We start from the raw sequence: 23274 nt of genomic DNA, 5'->3' as shown, positions 1-23274 counted from the left end.
CCTTAATGACCGGGCCTAACCATTGCGAAGTGCACATGTCAGTGAACTTTTATTGATGGACTCAAGCCCAAAAAATATAGGAGGAGAGCATCAGAAAGGGCATCCGGCATAAAAACTGTGCCATGCTGGTATTCAAGCATAATGAGCCGCTGTGGCGACTCCTAAATACATACATTTTTTCATATTTTCAGATGAATGACAATTGCAGAATTGACCAAGCAGAATATTTGGTGTGAGGAAGTCCAGTGGACTGCACAGATGTTCCTGATGTTCTCATTAAACATCAGTCTGACAGCACAAACTCAGAAACACCCCATGATCAGGTGGAAAGTCTTCGCGGAAACATCTTTTATAGCTGCAAAGCCGCAAAGGTCGTCTTGTCTGTCTGTTCAATGTCAGTGTATCTTTGTAGCCCTTGATGGACAATCCATACACTGTCACATACACACACACACAAACACAGGCAGGAAGGCAGACAGGCAGGAAGGATGAGGCTTGGACAGACACTGGACAGTAGACTGCCTGGTGCGCTGGCAGGATCCGTCCCCTTGTAAACGTGACAGAAACCCACAGTTCCTCAGCAAGGCCGCACTCACTGGGGACTCTTTATATGGTGGTAAAAGCTCATTGTGGAACAAAGAACTGGCCAGTGTTTAACCCTGACCACTGACGGGGCCGGAAAACAGATAACAGGAAAAGGGATAGTGGGTAAGTATATGCATAGGTCAGCACAATGACACAAGGGCATGATTCATGACTGACCTTGGCCATCTGTAAGCATGAGCAATCATGAGCAATCTGACAAATGTGACAAACTTTGTTTCAGTTGATCAGAAATAGTTCAATGATTCATAGAGAATAAGTGGATGACTTGTTTACAATGCCATTACTTAAAGCTTTAATTGAGTAGTAGGCAATACACATCATTCAAGTAGAGTACAATAGTGCAGCACCAACATTTAATGAACTGGCAATCTACAGTAGCATATATAAATTTTATATCATGGTAACAGGGTCCACAATGAGCAGGTAACGGTAAGGGAATCATGATTGGGTGGGTAAAACAGGAGGATCTGCCAAAGTCTTTACAAGCAATGATGGGTCATGGTTCAAACAGCAATGCAATATAACAATGCAAATAATTTAGATCATCATCTACTGTTCATAATATTGTGAAAAGATTCAGGGAATCTGGAGGGATCTCAGTCCATGTAGAGCAAAGCCGGAAACCTCTGTTGTATGTGCATGACTTTTGAGCTCTCAGCTGCTATTGCATGATAAACCATCATGCTACTGTGATAAATATAGCCACATGGGCTCCGGAGTACTTCAGAAAACCACTGTTACTTAACACTAGGGATGTAACGATACACTCTAGCCACGATGCAATGCGATTCACGATACTGGGATCACGATACGATTTTTTCCCGATTTTTTAAACAACATTAAATTGAAGACAAATTATGACAAAGTTTCCTCTTATTATTTCTCTTTAAAAAATAAAATATTGTATTTGTGCTTATCCTTTATCTATCTAAATAATGAATGCCCTTTTATTTTTGAGGTAGGTACAAACTATGCAAAACAATGCTGCAAAAAAACTGAAATGAAATAAATCCCACACTAAATAAATAAATGAATAATACAAATAAAGAAAGTCACATAAATAAATTTGGCTGGGAAATTCTGAACCTGGTAACTCTGTAGTGACGTCAACCAGGCAAGGTGAAAAGCGCCAGTGTCCTCCTCTGTTTAAAGTGAATATTGATTCTGATTATACTGTACATGTAAACTGATTTGAATCGTTACACGTGGTGCATCATTACATCCCTACTTAACACATTCTGCCACTGCATTAAGAAATGCAAGCTAAAACTATATTACATAGAGTCGTACATCAATTCTATGCAGAAACGCCTTCATGTTCTCTGGGCCCGACCTCATCTCAGATTGTCCAAAACACAGTGGAAACGTGTGCTGTGGTTTAGCTTGTTTTCTGGAAAAACAAACACTGAGTGCCAAAGATGAATTGGACCATCCAGCCTGTTATCAGTTCAGGTTGCAAAAGCCAACATCTGTCATGATAAGAGGCACCCAAAGCATGAGAGACTTGCATATGTGTGAAGGTACCATTAATAAGGAGGGATCTATTGAGATTTTAGAGAGATACATGCTGACATCAAGACACTGATTCACTACTGCATTAGTTTTTGTTAACTGCTTTATCCTGGTCATGGTGGGTCTGGTTCCATTTGGAATCACAAGGGGAGAAGCATAAACACACCCTGGACAAGGCACCAATCCATTGCAGGGTTTTGGCCTTATTTCTGTCTAGACGCCTGGCTGGCTGATAGCACAGCTGAGACTTGAACCCGGGTCTCATCGACTGTGGGGCAGCGTAATAGCCTGTTGCACCACCTGAGCATCCTGCATTCGTTTATAACTAACAAAATAAATGTTTGCTTGTGCCTGCAACCAAATCCCAGCTGTGATGTTGCTTGTGATAACACTCCCTCTAAGATTCTATCACTAAAATAACACTAGCGCTTACTATGATAAATGTCAATCTAAAAAGCCTTTCACCTGGTGCCTGTTGTGTTCGCGTTAATACATCCACTAGTGTCATTCTTAGCCATGTCACAACTGCCTGGCTTTGTTATTAACCGTGTAAGAAAAAGCAGACGTGAGTCACTGGCTGTCCAAACCCACATACTACCATGCTAAATAGTAAGCTACAAGTGAAGGGGTTCAAATTAACATGGCATTTTGCATGAGAATATGTGGTCACAAGTGAGTGGTACTGAGGTAGCCTCATGTCTTCTAAAACTAGCCTTGCAATGAGATTTAAATGCTCATGTTTGGAAAAACGGTGGTATAAAAGGTAAAAGGAAACACATTTTACCATCTGGTATCATTTAAAGGACTCTTTTCCTTACAGGTGACCTAAAATATTAAGCAAGCAAACTGCATAGTAGTGGAACAGAAAGGACTACAACAGGATAGTGAAAGGAAGAAGAGCAAGAAGGCACAGGAAAAGGAAATGAAAAGATGAAACAATGGCTTTTCCTGGGTTTATGAATCTATCAGCAAAAGACACGCGTGATGTAACATTTATGCTTTAAATCTCCTGTTTTACAACATTCCAAATATGCTCTATTGAATTCAGATCCAGTGACAGTTGAGGCCACCGAAGTAGATGTTGTTGTTTGCTTATAGATCAGCTTGAAATGACTTGCTTTTTTGGTGACATGGTGCATTATCATACTGAAAGGAGCCTTTTGTTCCCATATTTGCCATATTTTAGGGGTCCCTACAGTGGATCATTTTGGTAAATTGTGACCTTAAAGAGGTGCACATGGTCAACAACAGTACTTAGAAACTAAAACACATTTACCACTAGGGATGCAAATTTTGCCAATTGCTTTTTACGATAACCAACTGTCATCAGTCAACAGTTAACCAATAACTGAACAGTTTATAGTGTCCCATCAAAAACACATCAGAGTTTACTATCAACAAGTCACACATGCTTTACCGATGTAAAAAAAATGTTGCGACATAGTGACTATGGCAGTAATGTAGAATGTAGACCAGTATGCACATAAACATCATGAGTAAAACCAGTGCGTCCATTATGCATTTTCCCCCCCTTTTCCGCCCAATTTAGTCATATCCAAATACCTGATTTGCATTTTTCACCTCTACTACAGCATACCAGCCTCCACTTCTGATCTATGAAAACCGTAAGCATCACACGACCCCCACGAAACATGTGCCGTACTGATTGCTTTTTTTCACCTGCACAAGGCGGGTTCATATAGTGCACGGAGAGTCATGCACTGATCTCCATTACCCTCTGTCTCATTGTGCTTGTTCCAGTGACAAGCCAATCATTGTTCAGGTAGGCACCTGGCCAGCCATTAGCAGAACTGTCAGCACAGGTAGGCTAGAGTGTTTTGCCGCTGCTTCACCCAAGTCATAGCAAACAGTTTATTACATGTGCAAACTAAGCGTGCTATTCATAGTTAATGGAGATGCTGTATACTGAAGTGTTTCCTGACAACATTAGTGTAGTTATTATATGTTGATATACAAAGTTTTACCTTTCATACAGAAACAGGATGCAAAATATTCAGATCCACATGTGCAAAGTGCGGAAAACAGCTTAATCGTTTGTGATTTTAATAGTTTCATTTTTATTTAAATGATATAAATGCATAAAAAAATTCTAATAAAAAACGGAATGTGGCTGCGCACATTGTTGGCACATTTGCACTGATGCTTAATAGGGAATTAAAATTCTCCGTACAGAATGTATTGTAACTGCACTCTCAATTAGAATTAAATGCCAGCTGTTGGAAATTAATTTCAATTATATAATTAACAGCATTTATTAAATAATGACTTCTTTGGCACAAGGCAGGTCAGCTTCTTGAAATTCATTCTGTTATGCAAAATTCTGACCCTACCATCTGCATGTTCAGGTGATATTTATTCCTGAACCACCTATTTTCGGTGAGTCCCAACGTGCCCGGGAGTTGAATCTAATGTGAATTGTTGTATCCCATTTTGAGAGGCTTTTTACTTACCAGTCAGTAATTTGAGTTAGCATTGCCTTCTTGTCAACTTGTTGTTCTCCTCTGACCTCTAATAAATAGCACATCCATATAACTGCACCTCACTGGATGTTTGGTCGTTTTTACACTATTCTGTGTAAAAACTATAGACTGTTGTGTGTTGAAATCTGGGATCAGCAGTTCCTGACATACATTAACCATATTCTACTTTTGATGTGGCCAAGTCAATTGTAATCCATAAGGAAACCTAAATACTTAAAAAAAAATTAACATTAACATTTTATGGGGACATTTGGGGTCAACAAAATTTACATACTGTAAAAAATACTCTAGATTTTTTTAAGAGCACAAAAAATAGGACACATTTTAAAACATTCTTGTTTGATGTGAGATCACAACCCAATATTAACAAATCCAAGCCAAAGTTTTGCTGCTGTTTAATTAAGATATAAACATGCCATGTCCTAAATAGCACCATCAGCACTTGCATTCTCCCTCCGAGTGTGCACTTACAGACATTGCTGATGTACGACTACTGCACCCTAGTTAATAAAAGACCAACCCGCAGAACTTCACATAAATTTTATTTTATTTTATTTAGTTATCGATACTGAAATGAATGTGTATAGCAGTACCAACATTAATCAGTTATTTTGTTTGTTTGTTTATTAGGATTTTAACGTCATGTTTTACACCTTGGTTACATTCATGATAGGACAGGTGATTACTTATTACAAAAGGTTCATCAGTTCACAAGGTTATATCAAACACTCTGACAATTTAGTGTCTCCAATTCACCTTACTTGCATGTCTTTGGACTGTGGGAGGAAACCGGAGCTCCTGGAGGAAACCCACGCGGACACGGGAGAACATGCAAACTCCACACAGAAAGGACCCGGACCGCCCCACCTGGGGATCGAACCCAGGACCTTCTTGCTGATAGGCGACAGTGCTACCCACTTAGTCACCGTGCCGCCCTAATCGGTTATTTTAAACATGTCTAATGATGTGGGTGTCCTAATTGTTAGTTGACTTTTACAATACTAATAAAAACAGATTAACAGCACTGACACTCTGCAAGATCTTCTGCAACAATCTAGAGCAAAATATCAAAGGCATGAAGCTTGCAAGTTAGAGGATAGCGTAAGTCCTATTTTTACACGAATGATCTGTTTCCTGACAGTTGTATTCTGGACAAAGCATACCACAAAATTCCCATCTTCTCTAATTTGAAGAGAGTTATAGAAGTTTCAAATCCCCAAAACATAATATGCTTGTTTTTTTCCACCATAGTACTGGTGTTTGCTACTGGTAATGATTTCTTGGCTATTAATACAATATCTGCTTGTGCTTAACATTCTATAGTAGAATATATTATTACTGTAACACACTATTGCAATATTTAGAAATCTAATTTGGTGCACTTAAGAGGCGCAGAGGTAAAATACAATAGTTGACGACTACCAGGATCCAGGGTTCAAATCTAAGCTGTGCTATCAGTCAGTTAGTTGTCTACACAGACATAACTGGCTGAGCCTTAAGGGGGGAGGGTTGGAAAGTGAATAGCCTAGCCATTTGGACGTGCACTTATCAGTGCACTCTCAGTACTGGCCTCAAAGTTGGATTACAATAAAGAGGGCTGCATTAGAAAGGGAAGTCGGGTTAAAACTGTACCAAATCAGGTATGCGGACCAGAATGATTCAATTTTGCAACCCCTAAATATGGAAGCAGCCAAAAGAATTTAAAAAATAAAATCTAATGTGTTGCATTGGTTTATAATATTTGTATTTTACTTTATTGTATTTTTTCCCATACTCAGAGGTAATAAAGAGATGCCATTCCTCTCTGGTTTATATCCTCTTCAAATCAGCATTTATTATCCAGTACATTTCCACCTGAAAACAAACCACCCTTCTCCCTCAGAAACATGTGGCGAAGTGAAACTCAATGAAGCGTGAGCTCCCTAATGGCCTAAATGGAGAGGATGTCTGCTTGCCCTCTTAAGGAAAGTTTGTACAGGCTGTAACTGAGGGTGGCACTAAACCCAAACAACAGTTCCAGCATTAAAGTACTGGGTTGGGAAGGTGGTTAGGAACTACACTTAGACTTTGCTAGTTCATTAAAAAGTGTATAAGACATGTAGTCAACCTCAAGAAGAAAAAAATATATAGAGAGAAGAAAGAGAAAATGTACAGCAGGAGGTCTAGGGCTGGCGGGCTCTTGTATCAGCAAGGTTCTTTCAGACAGCCGCAGACGTGCCCCTACTGCGCCTCTAACGGTTTAACGACAGCCGCTTTAGGCTACGGCATTTAAAGTGAAGAGTTTACCATAAAAAAAGTTATCTTTAGCATGTCGGGGCATAAATGCTCTACAGCATAAAGAAGCTTCTTCAACACTTAAGATTTGACACAAGTGAAGCTATTTACACATTATACATGACATTATGCACTTCTTATTCCACACAAAATAGTGATTTAGGACTCGTCACATACCCTTTATTCTAAAGATGTACTCATGCAAATTATTTCCTCTATGATTTCATAAAGGTTACAGAGAAAAATGCTAATAATGATAAGGCTGGAACAGCTGAAATGTGTTTGCCCTACCATTTAGAGATCGCAAGTTTAAGCCACATTGATGCCACAAGGAAGCAAGACTTAGACTTATGCCTAGTTCACACTACACGATTTTTGCCCTGATTTTCGCTCGACGACTGGTCGGCGCTAGATTTGCCGGCTCGGGAGCAACTCGGCTCTCAATCGCTATGTGTGAACTACTCTAGCATGTTAGTATGAGTGTCCACTCACTGTCCACTCTATTAGACATTCCTACCTAGTTGGTCCACCTTGGAGAATGCTGCCCACGGGGCGCTGTTGGCTGGATATATTTTTAGGTTGGTGGACTATTCTCAGTCCAGCAGTGACAGTAAGGTGTTTAAAAGCTCTATCAGCATTGGTGTGTCTCATCCACTCATACCAGCGCAACACACACTAACACACCACCACCATGTCAGTGTCACTGCAGTGCTGAGAATGATCCACCACCCAAATAATTCCTGACCATTGAAGAACGGCATGAAAGGGGGCTAACAAAGCATGCAGAGAAACAGATGGACTACAGTCAGTAAATGTAGAACTACAAAGTGCTTCTGTATGCTAAGAGGAGCTGATAAAATGGACAATGTGTGTAGAAAGAAGGATGCTGTTTGTCGTGCACTTTCATTGTGCAATGATAGCAAAAATGATCAAATTTTTTTATGCTCATTCATTTGTAAAACGGACAACATAAATGTGAAGTCGCACACACCAAGTTTAAGGTAACAGATGTCTAGACGAAGGGCGTCGAGTTTCAAAGATTTCGAATTTAGTGGACGTCGAGTTACAAGGTACTACTGTATTTACTAATTCTATGTTAAAAACTCAATCCTGTTACTCACATACAGCCACCTTCCACTTGTAAACCAACCTTGTAAATGTTAAACAAAGTTGCCTGAGATTGACCAATAAAAGTTTAATTTTATCGAGTTACTACACGCAAATGACACCCCTTCATACTGATTAGCGTGTTTTGATGAGAACACATTGCGCTTCAGGCAGATGAGTTATTGTGGGGTTGGTGTATAGACCGAAACACACACAGCCCCAAGTCAAGACTGACTATGAGTCAGTATGAGAAAACATTTCGAGGGAGACCGATGTTTCTCAGTAATTAATCACCTGAATCACTGTTAGACACACACACACACAAACAGCTGTTGGGTGCCCCTAGTCACGGGCGCGCTTTTTTTGTTCTTGTAAACCAAATGGGAGCCCAAAATGAGGCATGGCAGGCAAATACACAAGCGCATAATCGGCCTGTGTGGGATTTGCATGTGAACGAAGCTTCGGCTGCAGTAGAGCCGTTGGCTGGCACGCAGCAAACAACAGGGCTTTTCAGCCTACAGTGAGAATAATCTGAAACGGAACAAGTTAACATAGCCTGTTTTGTTTGTGTATTCATCCCAGAACTGTCATAAATGTACCCGTAAACATAAACACACTAATTCAATTGGTCTCTCTCCCAGCCTTCGTCTGCTTTACATCTGCAACTCGATAGTGTAGGGTAAAGCAGTTGCTGAGGCAACTAAACGAGAATGAAAGCAACCAACAAACAAATAAACCTTACTTTAAAGAATCACCACACCAAATTACACAGTGCGGTAATGAGCATGCTCATTGTTGAGAGCATGATCATTGTTGTCCGTGGGTCTTTGCTCAGTTCTCAGAGCTAGATTCATGCACAGCACACAGATAAGAAAGACACACCTTTAGCAGTGGTGGAACAACCTAGAGCTTTCTAGACCTAACTGACAGGAACAGGCCATGAACGAGGTTATAATGTAGCATAGACTGAGGCGGCTGTAAGTAATTAGGAAAGGTCATGCTATAACATAACGCACGTAACACTTTTCACCTATAATGTTACAGCAGAGCCAAGTGTATAAAGGAGTTATATATACACACAGCTTTTTTTTTTGACTGGCCTAAATTTAACAGTGAGTCCGAAGTAGCACAGTGGACCCCTCTGTATTCTAGTTCATCAGTATGAGACAGCTTTAAAAAGCCTGGGCATCTATTAAGCAATAATGGGTACTTTGTTTTCTCATAAAAAAGCTTAAACAAATCAGAGCTTTGTCTGTTCAAAAACTAGGTCATCTCCACTTATCTTTACACATAACTACTCATATTTTGTCATCACATATCAAACAACAAAGAGAAGATTAGATAGACAGACAGACAGATAGATAGACATATAGATATGCAGGCAAACAGGTAGATAGAAAGATAGATAGTTAGACAGACAGATAGATAGACAGACATATAGATATGCAGACATATAGATAGAAAAGACAGACCAATAGATAGATAGATAGATAGATAGATAGATAGATAGATAGATAGATAGATAGATAGATAGATAGATAGATAGAAACAGAAAGCCAGATATATAGACAGATAAATTGACATACAGACAGACAGAATGACAGACAGACAGACAGAGAGATGAACAGACAGACAGACAAACAAATACATAGATACATAAATAGACACAGACAGATAAATGAACAGACAGGCAGCTGATACACAGACAGATAAATAGACAGATACATAGATAGACAGACAGACAGATAGAGAGACAGATAGATAGACAGATAGATAGACAGACATAGATATGCAGACAGACAGCTAGACAGACAAAGATATGCAGACAGATAGATACATAGAGACAGATAGAAAGACAGACTTATAGATACATAGACAGACATAGACAGACACAGACAGACAGACAGACAGACAGAGACACAGACAGACAAACAGACAGATAAATATATAGATAGATAGATAGATATACAGGCAGACAGACAGGCAGCTGATACACAGACCGATAGATACAGATAGATATATAGATAGATAGACAGACAGAGAAATAGACGGATATACACACAAATATATAAACACATGAGAGACAGACAGATAGATTTATAGATAGCTAGATAAACAGATAGACATACAGGCAGACAGACAGGCAGCTGATACACAGACAGACAGACAGAGATAAATACATACACAGACAGACAGATAGACAGACAGGCAGGCAGGCAGGCAGACACTATTAATCATGAAGGAAATTAACACCTTGTTACATACATCAAAAGTGATAGTACACACTACAAAGATTCACAAACAAGTACCTGCATATTAACACACTACAACACAGATGAATGTGTGAATAGATGTGCAAAGAGGTACATATGTGTCTGACTGTGCATGCATTACCACAGTGTCATGGGGGTATTTGGGTTTTCTGGATGCAAAGACCCATACAGGCATGGCTTGTAACTCATTCACATACTCAGTCATGGTTAACAGAAGACAGTTTCACATCAAAAGAAAAGAGCTCTTGGCACTGCAGTGTTACACTCTTTATTATTACAGTAGTCACACGGGTGCTTTCACATTAATTACACTGTCTGTCCTTGTTCCTCTTGTTTTTATGTGTATAGTCACCGGATTAAGACAAATCCGCTTCTGTTCTACGGATGGTCAAATGTGTAAGAACAAACGCAGCTTGTGCTACCATACGAATGAAATGTAGGCAGACTGGTTTTGACTGGTGTGAAAAGAAAAACATGAATGGTAGATATTCATCAAAGAAATTGGTTAAAATTTACATTTTTATCCAAAGCGACTTACAGAACTGTGACAATATATTGTCTAAGCAATTGAAGGTTAAGGGCCTTGCTTAAGGGCCCAAAAGTGGCAACCTGGCAGTGGTGTGGCTTGAACCAGCGACCTTTTTATTACTAGTCCAGTACTTTAACCATTTAGCAGACACTTTTTATTTTTTAAAACGACTCACAGTACTGTGACAGTCTACTGTCTAAGCAATTGAGGTTTACGGGCCTTGCTCAAGGGCCCAACAATGACAACCTGGCAGTGGTGGGGCTTGAACCAGCGACCTACTGATTACTACACCAGCACTCTAACTGCTAGGCTACAACTGCCCTAGTTTTTCGAATTGAACGAGGTACCATATTAATGCGCAAAATGAAAAACTCAACCTGGTGTCTGTACTAAATTATTTAATGGTACTGTGTAAAATAATAATAATAATTTAATTATTTATTAAATGTTACCGTGGCTGTATAAATCATGCTGTAACACACTGTTTATGACAGAATTATAAATGCGACAATGCTAAAGTTTCAGAATAGTCACAGTGGGTCAGAAAGGCAAAATGCCTTAAGGGACTTTTAAAAACAAACTAAATAGTAAAAACAGTCATAGTTGTGCGACTTATAACAGACAAATGCTTGTGTAATACTGTATACAGGATAGAAAAAATTAATAAATACATAAAAACGACCATTGAGTCTTACAACTTTGTAATGTGCAATATTTTACAGTGATCGAGACACAACAAAGAGGGGGGTATTTACAGGAGTATCAAACACTACCATGTACATACTGTATACACACCGAGAACACTTTCTGACACATGAAGTAATCAGAAAGTTGTTGGTTCAAGCCCCATCACTGCCAGGTTGCTGCTGTTGGGCCCCTGAGCAAGGCCCTTAACCCTCAGTTGCTCAGACTGTATACTGTAACTGTACTCTAAGTCGCTTTGGATAAAGGTGTCTGCTAAATGCCAAAAATGTCAATGTAAATGTAGGCAACAACACACCATCTACCAGCCAACATAAGTGTTGGTTTGCGACTGTTTTTAAGCCAGGCACTCTACCTCAATACACGATTTAACGTTTCACCCGAAAACACATATGCTGGCACACTAAACATTTATCTTTGGGTTTCCCACTCTTTTTCCATCCAGTGCCAACCCAATTTGTAATTTTGCCTGTGAAAACGCCAAAAGAGGAAACTGGTCATTATGGCGCACCACAAGCCATGGAAGCAACTTCATCATTTTCCAAAATACTACACAGAACAGCTAACAGAAACATGGGGCAACTGCTACACCACATGCAGCTTTGAACCATGGGAAAGATCCATCTGCTGTCGTGACTAACTGCTAACTGATAAAAAAAATGTTTGCGCTTCACTGCCAGAACAAGCCTTTATATACAGTAGATTACCATTGATGGTTAGGTGGGTCTTACTGTTGAAGCTGAACTTTAATTATGAAAAGCGAATGCAGAGGGACACATGCTGTTCTTGTGGTCAATCTTAATTTAGCTCTGAGCACAAAGTGCACCTCACCACAAGCTTCTTTGGCTGTGTTTACATAATTTCCGGCAAAACCGCTTTCGTACAGGTTGTGACATTGTTTCCAATGGATTGAAGTCGTGTCGCTTAATTTGCCGCTGCCCTACTTTGAGCCTTATGTACCGTGCACGTTAACTGCTTTGCCGTTCGGCTTTTACCTCTTGCCGCTATGTTCTGACTGAACACACAGTTTGCCGCTGACCTTTTCTAAGCTTCGCCAATGAGACAAATTATTTATATGAAATACAGAAGTATGGAAGCACAGACATGGTGGAGAGAAACTGGTTTTCACTGTTTCTCAGAAAAATATAGCATGGTGGCCTGTAGAAAGTGGTGACCAGTTTTGAATTTTAGATAGTAATCCTAAATTTGCTAAGTTTGCAATTGCTTGCTCTGTTTGTTTGTAGATCTTTTATCATTTTTAAGATTAAGCCTATTAATATATATATATATATATATATATATATATATATACACATACATACATACATACATACATACATACATACATACATACATACAGTGTATCACAAAAGTGAGTACACCCCTCACATTTCTGCAGATATTTAAGTATATCTTTTCAAGGGACAACACTGACAAAATGACACTTTGACACAATGAAAAGTAGTCTGTGTGCAGCTTATATAACAGTGTAAATTTATTCTTTCCTCAAAATAACTCAATATACAGCCATTAATGTCTAAACCACCGGCAACAAAAGTGAGTACACCCCTTAGTGAAAGTTCCTGAAGTGTCAATATTTTGTGTGGCCACCATTATTTCCCAGAACTGCCTTAACTCTCCTGGGCATGGAGTTTACCAGAGCTTCACAGGTTGCCACTGGAATGCTTTTCCACTCCTCCATGACGACATCACGGAGCTGGCGGATATTCGAGACTTTGCGCTCCTCCACCTTCCGCTTGAGGATGCCCCAAAGATGTTCTATTGGGTTTAGGTCTGGAGACATGCTTGGCCAGTCCATCACCTTTACCCTCAGCCTCTTCAATAAAGCAGTGGTCGTCTTAGAGGTGTGTTTGGGGTCATTATCATGCTGGAACACTGCCCTGCGACCCAGTTTCCGGAGGGAGGGGATCATGCTCTGCTTCAGTATTTCACAGTACATATTGGAGTTCATGTGTCCCTCAATGAAATGTAACTCCCCAACACCTGCTGCACTCATGCAGCCCCAGACCATGGCATTCCCACCACCATGCTTGACTGTAGGCATGACACACTTATCTTTGTACTCCTCACCTGATTGCCGCCACACATGCTTGAGACCATCTGAACCAAACAAATTAATCTTGGTCTCATCAGACCATAGGACATGGTTCCAGTAATCCATGTCCTTTGTTGACATGTCTTCAGCAAACTGTTTGCGGGCTTTCTTGTGTAGAGACTTCAGAAGAGGCTTCCTTCTGGGGTGACAGCCATGCAGACCAATTTGATGTAGTGTGCTGCGTATGGTCTGAGCACTGACAGGCTGACCCCCCACCTTTTCAATCTCTGCAGCAATGCTGACAGCACTCCTGCGCCTATCTTTCAAAGACAGCAGTTGGATGTGACGCTGAGCACGTGCACTCAGCTTCTTTGGACGACCAACGCGAGGTCTGTTCTGAGTGGACCCTGCTCTTTTAAAATGCTGGATGATCTTGGCCACTGTGCTGCAGCTCAGTTTCAGGGTGTTGGCAATCTTCTTGTAGTCTTGGCCATCTTCATGTAGCGCAACAATTCGTCTTTTAAGATCCTCAGAGAGTTCTTTGCCATGAGGTGCCATGTTGGAACTTTCAGTGACCAGTATGAGAGAGTGTGAGAGCTGTACTACTAAATTGAACACGCCTGCTCCCTATGCACACCTGAGACCTAGTAACACTAACGAGTCACATGACATTTTGGAGGGAAAATGACAAGCAGTGCTCAATTTGGACATTTAGGGGTGTAGTCTCTTAGGGGTGTACTCACTTTTGTTGCCGGTGGTTTAGACATTAATGGCTGTATATTGAGTTATTTTGAGGGAAGAATAAATTTACACTGTTATATAAGCTGCACACAGACTACTTTTCATTGTGTCAAAGTGTCATTTTGTCAGTGTTGTCCCATGAAAAGATATACTTAAATATCTGCAGAAATGTGAGGGGTGTACTCACTTTTGTGATACACTGTACATACAGTGTATCACAAAAGTGAGTACACCCCTCACATTTCTGCAAATATTTTATTATATCTTTTCATGGGACAACACTATAGAAATAAAACTTGGATATAAGTTAGAGTAGTCAGTGTACAACTTGTATAGCAGTGTAGATTTACTGTCTTCTGAAAATAACTCAACACACAGCCATTAATGTCTAAATGGCTGGCAACATAAGTGAGTACACCCCACAGTGAACATGTCCAAATTGTGCCCAAAGTGTCAATATTTTGTGTGACCACCATTATTATCCAGCACTGCCTTAACCCTCCTGGGCATGGAATTCACCAGAGCTGCACAGGTTGCTACTGGAATCCTCTTCCACTCCTCCATGATGACATCACGGAGCTGGTGGAAGTTAGACACCTTGAACTCCTCCACCTTCCACTTGAGGATGCGCCACAGGTGCTCAATTGGGTTTAGTCCATCACCTTTACCTTCAGCTTCCTCAGCAAGGCAGTTGTCATCTTGGAGGTTGTGTTTGGGGTCGTTATCCAGTTGGAAAACTGCCATGAGGCCCAGTTTTCGAAGGGAGGGGATCATGCTCTGTTTCAGAATGTCACAGTACATGTTGGAATTCATGTTTCCCTCAATGAACTGCAGCTCCCCAGTGCCAGCAACACTCATGCAGCCCAAGACCATGATGCTACCACCACCATGCTTGACTGTAGGCAAGATACAGTTGTCTTGGTACTTCTCACCAGGGCGCCGCCACACATGCTGGACACCATCTGAGCCAAACAAGTTTATCTTGGTCTCGTCAGACCACAGGGCATTCCAGTAATCCATGTTCTTGGACTGCTTGTCTTCAGCAAACTGTTTGCGGGCTTTCTTGTGGGTCAGCTTCCTTCTGGGATGACAACCATGCAGACCGAGTTGATGCAGTGTGCAGCGTATGGTCTGAGCACTGACAGGCTGACCTCCCACGTCTTCAGCCTCTGCAGCAATGCTGGCAGCACTCATGTGTCTATTTTTTAAAGCCAACCTCTGGATATGACGCCGAACACGTGGACTCAACTTCTTTGGTCGACCCTGGCGAAGCCTGTTCCGAGTGGAACCTGTCCTGGAATACCGCTGTATGACCTTGGCCACCATGCTGTAGCTCAGTTTCAGGGTGTTAGCAATCTTCTTATAGCCCAGGCCATCTTTGTGGAGAGCAACAATTCTATTTCTCACATCCTCAGAGAGTTCTTTGCCATGAGGTGCCATGTTGAATATCCAGTGGCCAGTATGAGAGAATTGTACCCAAAACACCAAATTTAACAGCCCTGCTCCCCATTTACACCTGGGACCCTGACACATGACACCAGGGAGGGACAACGACACATTTGGGCACAATTTGGACATGTTCACTGTGGGGTGTACTCACTTATGTTGCCAGCTATTTAGACATTAATGGCTGTGTGTTGAGTTATTTTCAGAAGACAGTAAATCTACACTGCTATACAAGCTGTACACTGACTACTCTAAGTTATATCCAAGTTTCATGTCTATAGTGTTGTCCCATGAAAAGATATAATGAAATATTTGCAGAAATGTGAGGGGTGTACTCACTTTTGTGATACACTGTACATACATACATACATACATACATACATACATACATACATACATAGGGCAGTGATAGCTCAGTGGTTAAGGTACTGGACTAGTAATCAAAAGGTTGCCGGTTCAAGCCCCACCATCGCCGAGTTGCCACTGTTGGGCCCCTGAACAAGGCCCTAAACCCTCAATTGCTCAAAAATTGTGTTGAGTCATAACTGTAAGTCGCTTTGGATAAAAGCGTCTGCTAAATGCTGAAAATGTAAATGAATATATATTTATTTTTATTTTTTTATTTTTTTTTATTATTTAGCATAGACAATCTGCTGCTGGGGACCCCAACGGTGTCCAAGGAGGGGGTGACTTGACTGACACACACTCCTTCTGATGTGTGTGCAGTCTACTGATCCCTTCTTATTCACCCACACTTCGGTGAATTTGCCAGCTTCACACACGAAGAGCCACGCCCCGACCTGACCTCTGCGCTCCTCCACTTTCTGTACAGGGTACTTACACAGCCCCACCCCTCTTTTAATCCGGTCATTTCACACCCAGCAGACTGGAGGCCAATTTTGTCTGCTGCAGGCCCTAGCCAACTGTGCCTGCTAGAGGGCGCCCAGTCAACCGGTAGCAGAGCCGAGAGTCGAACTTGGGAGTTTTAATAACCCATTGTTTTTGTCTTCTCATGTCGCCAATGCATTCTCCTTTTTAACTAAAATACATTTTATTAAACACTGCATGTGAATACAATGTCAGTCAGTACTGTCTATGACTTTCAAGCTTGCCTTTCGGTGGTACAGCCAGCAGAAAGCGTTATTGCTGCATATCACATGAAGTGCATAAATGCTACAGTAAGTGGCAAAATGCACCCAGCATCACAATGTGAAAGAGGCCCAATTCTACAGTTTGTATTCTGTCCTAACATGATCTAGCCAAATCGGCAGCCTGGTTGTAAACACATCATGTCCACTGTAAACAGAATTTCCACCATATGGCATGGTGAATATTTAAAGTGGTTATACGGCACACACAGAGAGTCAGCTGGCATTACAAAATGATCAGTGAAACATGGCAGGATTCATCATCATCATGCCTCATCGTCTAGGAGTCATCGCTAATGGATGACACCTGGATGATGAAACATGACTAGAGATGGACCGATCGGGTTTTTTGGCATCGATTGCGATCTCCGATCTCCTTTCAGGGCAATCGGCCGATAGTCGATTTCGATCGGGGTGGGGGGGGCTTGGGGGGGGGGGGGGGGGGATGACATGCAATTTTTAGCGCAAAATCAGCAGTAAATAATAAAGTAACCAAACAATTATTTTTTTCACCCACAGGAGACATATCTTATTAGTCTAACTGACCACACACACACACACACACACAGGTTTAATGTTATCCAGTTTAGTCTGAAAAAAACTTAAAAAGAGCCTCACAGTGAAGATAAACCGAAAGCAACAGCGTGTGTGTGTTTCTTTAAAAAAACGCTTTGTTCACAGTGTCGCTTTAAATGATTCTGATTCAGGAGTCGAATGTGACGCGTAAGTTTCTCTCTCCGTTTTTACTGTTATTAATAAATGCTGTGGTTTTAAATAAACACCAGCTACTACAGAACATTTTGTGTGACTTTCTTACATTAAAAAGCTTAATTAAACCACTATTACCACAGAGCGGTCACCGAGTCAGACTCGTTCCGTCTGTGGAGCTAAAAGTTCTGATTACCCTAAAAGTTTAGCAGATGATCCTGAACTAACGAATTTGGTAATGAATAAACTTTTGCCTCTGATTGGCTCTGTAACGTTTCTGTTCTCATTTACATCAAAAGCAAGAACCACTTACGATTTACCAAAGTGAACCACGAGTTTGAATAATGTGCTGATAGAATCGACTCAGATGTGTCAGGGTTGTATTATCTTTTTAAAGTAAATATTTCAGTCAGCAAAATTACATCGTATGTATGATGCACAACGTTAATGATGTTATTTTAGGTCGTGACGAGCTTTCATGATGGTTTCTGTACGATGGTTGATGAATGGTGATGTGATGGTTCGTGTTTTGTAGCGCAAAGTCTGGATCAATTCACTGAGCTGTTAAGCTTAACATGATCTTTATATATCAAGTGATCGGATCGGCTACATTTGGGAAATATCGTCCGATCGTCGATAGCATATTTTGATTGAAAATCGGCCGATATCGATTTAAAGTCGATCGATCGCCCCATCTCTAAACATGACTGCAAAAATTCACAGACAGGTGACAATCAATTGGAAAAAAAAACAACCACGGGCAACTAGGACAGCTTTGGTGCACCTTGGCACGGTCTGTGGAACTGTCCTATTTATTTCCTATTGAATATTTTCTCAACTGGTTTTGTGATCATAGTGGTAAATAGCACTGTCTAACATGTCTCAATGTTAGCGCTCAGAAAGCAGACCATAGTTTTATATCTCTTTCCTAACAACCTTCCATTGTTTACAAAGTACATGGAATGGAACAACTGCCTTTTGCCAACGGTGGGAGGAAAACCTAAACTGTCAAAGGTGTCAGCTTATGCTAATAGAAGAAAAGTCAGGAAGGACAGATCCTGTGCAAAAACCACTAACACAGGTCTACCGTGAATTTTAGCACTAGCCTAGAGGCTATCAAGCAAAAAAGTCCATGCTCCAAACGATTATTTTTGACTATATGTTCAAAAACAGAGCTTTTTAGAGCTCTTTGCTGCATGTGGAAATGGTGCATTTCAGAAAGTGGACAGTATAATAAACATATTGGTCAAATATTGACGTTCCTGTAGAGAAAACAATAAAAAGAGGCTAAAATGATACTTCTGTCTGTCCCAGAAACCCAAATGACTAAAGATCCAACCATAGGTGGGCTGTAGGCTCGTTATCAAATACTGATACACTGAAAAGCCAAAACATGTGCATGGCATGTCATGATCAGGAATAGATTAAACATTGTGCTGATGGTTGTTACTCATAGTACATGTGTTAAAGCCAGCAAATATGGGGCAGCATAATGACCTGAGTGACTGATAATATGGCCAAATGACTGGGTTGTTTCTTTTCTGAAACAGCAAGAGGTGATCATAAGTCTGAGAAGGGTCTGAGTCAGCCAGCACAATACTCATTGATGCCAGACATGAGGAATATGGCATCTGGTACAGACCAACAGTAGGGCTACTGTGGCTCATATTGCATATCATTATAATACTGGTAAAGAGGTGAATGTGACAACACACAGTGCATTGAACCCTTCTGTGTAAAGGGATGTGCGGTCACAGGCCAGTGCAAAACACATCCACTGTTAAAAGCACCTAAAAAGAGCATGCATTAATCAGAATTGGATATTAGAGCAATGGAAGAAGGTGGACTGGTCTGACGAATCCTATTCCTTCAAGATCATGAGGACGGTCGGGCGCATGTGCATCGTTTATCTGTAAAGAACAAGGTATGCGCTGTAGAACGATTCCTATCCAGTGTATAAAAGTTGAATGAACGTCTAGTAATGTCCTGGACTCCTGGAAACAAATAACACAGGACTCCTTTAGAAGTCTTGTGGAGTCCATGTTTAGGTTGATCAGAGCTGGGAATTCCTAATGCCTTGGCTTACCAGTGCATAAAAACTATTACATGGGCTTTTTGGTCATTTTGACCCAGCAGATTATATTGTAGCGAGCAGCCGGCTTACCGTCATAGAAAGGCAAAGGACATTCCCCTTGCTGATGTCATTGGCCGTGGGAGCGCAGTATCCCATGATGCCGTGTGCCCACTGCCAAAACTTTAATAAGGGTTAAATTATTTTGAGAGCGTTAATGTAAATAGTTGTGTTCAAAAGGATGTAGTGTTCATGTTTATGTGAGTTTGTAAAGTGACCATCACCGGTAAATGCGTTATGTTTAGGGCAGTTGTAGCCTGGACTAGTATGCAGAAGGTTGCTGGTTCAAACCCCACCGCTGCCAGGTTGCCACTGTTGGGCCCTTGAGCATGGCCCCTAACCGTTAATTGCTTAGACTGTATAATGTAAGTCGCTTTGGATAAAAGCATCTGCTAAATGCTGAAAATGTAAATGTTTAGTGAGTTTTTGTAATGTAGTATGTTTAGGGCAGTTGTAGCCTAGTGGTTAAGGTAGTGGACAAGTAATCAGAAGGTTGCTGGTTCAAGCCCCACCACTGCCAAGTTGCTGCCGTTGGGCCCCTAGACAAAATACTGTCACAGTACTGTAAGTCGCTTTGCATAAAAGCATCTGCTAAATGGCAAAATGTATATGTAGTGACCTTCCTGTTCTGTTGGCTTGTTATAGCATAGTTGGAGGGATCTGCTGTGTATCAGATCTAGTCTCTTTTTCTTTTTCATCTAGTCTCTTTTGTAACTGGCTTCAAAGAAACTGAAAATAAAGAGTGCTGCCTCGAGTTTAAAGAGCAGAAACGTTTCCTTATGTCTTGCTGACGCCACAATATGAAAGAAGTTATATCACAGAAATCAATACAAAATTGACAGAAATCCCAAAGCCTCCTGGGCAAATAGGTCTTTTACAGGTGTATCTAAACTTTTGACTTTTACTATTGATGTAACGATGCACCACAAGACAGTTAAAAATCGATTCACATGTGTTTGTTTGTTTTTTAGAATTTTAACGTCATGTTTTACACTTTTGGTTACATTCATGACAGGAACGGTAGTTACTCATTACACAAGATTCATCAGTTCACGAGGTTATATCAAACACAGTCTTGGACAATTTAGTGTCTCCAATTTACCTCACTTGCATGTCTTTTGACTAGGGGGAAACCGGAGCACCCGGAGTAAACCCACGCAGACACGGGGAGAACATGCAAACTCCACACAGAAAGGACCCGGACCGCCCCACCTGGGGATCGAATCCAGGACCTTCTTGCTGTGAGGCAACAGTGCTACCCACTTAGCCACCGTGCCGCCGATTCACACGTGTAACGATTCAAATCGGTTTACATGTATAATGAACGGATATTCACTTTAAACAGCAGAGGGCACTGGCGCTATTCACCTCGCCTGGCTGACGTCACTACATGGTTGCCAGGTTCGGAATTTTCCAGCCACATTTATTCATGTGAGGATACTTTCTTTATTTGTATTATTCATTTATTTATTTAATGTGGGATTTGTTTAAAATATCAATTCAGTTTTTTTTTTTTTACACAAAAAGGGAAATGTGCAGCATTTTTGTTTTGCATAGTTTGTACCTACCTTAGAAATAAAAGATAAGCACAAATACAGCATTGTTATTATTTTAAAAGAGAAATAATAAAAGGAAACTTTGTCATAACTTGTCTTCAATTTCATTTTCTTGTAAAAAATTGGGGAAAAATCGTATCGTGAACCCAGTACCGTGAATCGCATCGCATCGTGGGTAGAGTGTATCGTTACATCCCTAACTTTGACTATAAATAGATCTATGCCACAATTTAATGTCAGGACATCTGCAGTGAGGACACATTACATGAAGATAGAAATTCACAAAATCACACCTGAAAACCTTGTCATTTTCTACATGACCACCATTAACAGGACAAACACAGCCACACATTGTCTCTGTTACAGGATTAAAAACTAGGTTCTGCCAGAATTTCAGAATAGATACAGCAGATCAATTAGGCCAAGTGCCCTGAGGGACCTTTTAAAACCCACAGCAGTGCTGATAACTCACGTGTTAGTAGGATTGAGCTGTTATAAAATGCTTGCCTGAGCTTGACTGGCAGTTTGTGAAACATTCTAGTTTTGAAATGTCCTTAATATGACTGAACTCATGCCTAAGTAGGTGTGTTTAAAATGGGAATTTAGCAAACTGAAAGACTGATTCAGCAAAACATTAAGCAAGACAACTTGTGTGTGTGTGTGTGTGTGTGTGTGTGTGTGTGGGTGTGTGTGGGTGTTGTATGTAGGGCAATTTCATTTAATCCAATCTGTGTTAAATCCGAATTGAATCTGAATTAAAGAAATGAAATGAAAAGGAATCGAATGGATTTGACTCATGCTCGAAATGAACCGATTCTGTGAAATGAATCATTTACGCTGACGGGATGTTTTGACGAAAAGTAAAAATAATAAACACAGACTTAAAAAACGTAAAAGTAAACAAAGAAATAAACAAATAAAGTTTATAAACAACGACTGACATGATTAATGACCTGGTTTTCGTCGTGTAATATCGTTCATATTACCTCAGGCTACCAACTTCAGGGAATATTCCAGACCTGTAGCGTATACAGCCGACATGCTATACATTTACAACAGTATAAAACAACCTAAAAAAACGGCCCACATTCACTCACTGTTATCTACATTATATTTTTAAAAAGTTAAAACGTAAACATGGACAATGTTCATTTAAAAAACACAAATAAAGCCGCTCCAAACACGCCACCGTGTCAAAACACACGAAAGGTCGAGGTGCACGTACAGCTAATAAACAAACAACTTCGCAGTTTAACGTTAACAAACTCTCCACAGTTGAATAAAGTTAATGCTCTTACCTTCTGTCGGCCATTTCCTCACATTGTATGGAAAAGTCGAAGTGAAGAAAGTAGGTTATGGTTTGTGTTGCTGAGTTAGCGCGGTTAGGTTAAACGGCTCCAGTGGGGATTCCTGAGTGAGTGAGTGACCCAGCAGAGATGATTCAGGGACTCAGTGAGTCAGTGAGTGAGTGAGTGAGAAAGAGAGAGAGAGAACTGACCTGTGTAAGTGTGTTATTTGATCTGAGTCGCTGTACTTTACCCAGGGCTGGCATGCCGCTTAGTGATCCTGATTCGTCGTTATGCGTTGGCGACATCTGCTGGTCAATAACTATAACAGCAATAATCAATAGCCAAAGATTATTTAGAGATTACAGAATAAAAAAGAAAATAATAATGACACTATATATTCAGTACATACACAGTGTATACATACAGATGCGTTAAAAGCAGGAAAAATGTGCAAGCGTAAGAATTTGAGCGAGTTTGACAAGGGCCAAATTGTGATGGCTAGACAACTGGGTCAGAGCATCTCCAAAACTGCAGCTCTTGTGGGGTGTTCCCAGAACTGGACCTCGGAGCAATGGAAGAAGGTGGCCTGGTCTGATGAATCACGTTTTCTTTTATACCACGGGGATGGCCGGGTGCACTATGGGAAGAAGGCAAGCCGGCGGAGGCAGTGTGATGCTTTGGGCAATGTTCTGCTG

The 23274-nt window shown here is 40.7% G+C and overlaps 1 protein-coding gene across 1 annotated transcript in view; it reads right to left on the bottom strand.

Annotated features, from left to right (window-relative positions):
• arhgap46b (Rho GTPase activating protein 46b) overlaps nt 1-22659 on the bottom strand; it is a 128310-nt gene extending 105651 nt beyond the window's left edge. Inside the window, exon 1 of the mRNA XM_063015242.1 lies at nt 22589-22659. Within this exon, the coding sequence (XP_062871312.1) occupies nt 22589-22602 (14 nt within the window). The 5' untranslated portion in view covers nt 22603-22659. The remainder of the gene's footprint in view (nt 1-22588) is intronic.
• Between the last annotated feature and the right edge of the window lie 615 nt (nt 22660-23274).

This window comes from Trichomycterus rosablanca, chromosome 19 (assembly GCF_030014385.1).
Source record: "Trichomycterus rosablanca isolate fTriRos1 chromosome 19, fTriRos1.hap1, whole genome shotgun sequence".
Taxonomy (NCBI): domain Eukaryota; kingdom Metazoa; phylum Chordata; class Actinopteri; order Siluriformes; family Trichomycteridae; genus Trichomycterus; species Trichomycterus rosablanca.
The sequence above is the reverse complement of the archived record's forward strand: the minus strand, read 5'-3'. Positions and strand labels throughout refer to the sequence as shown.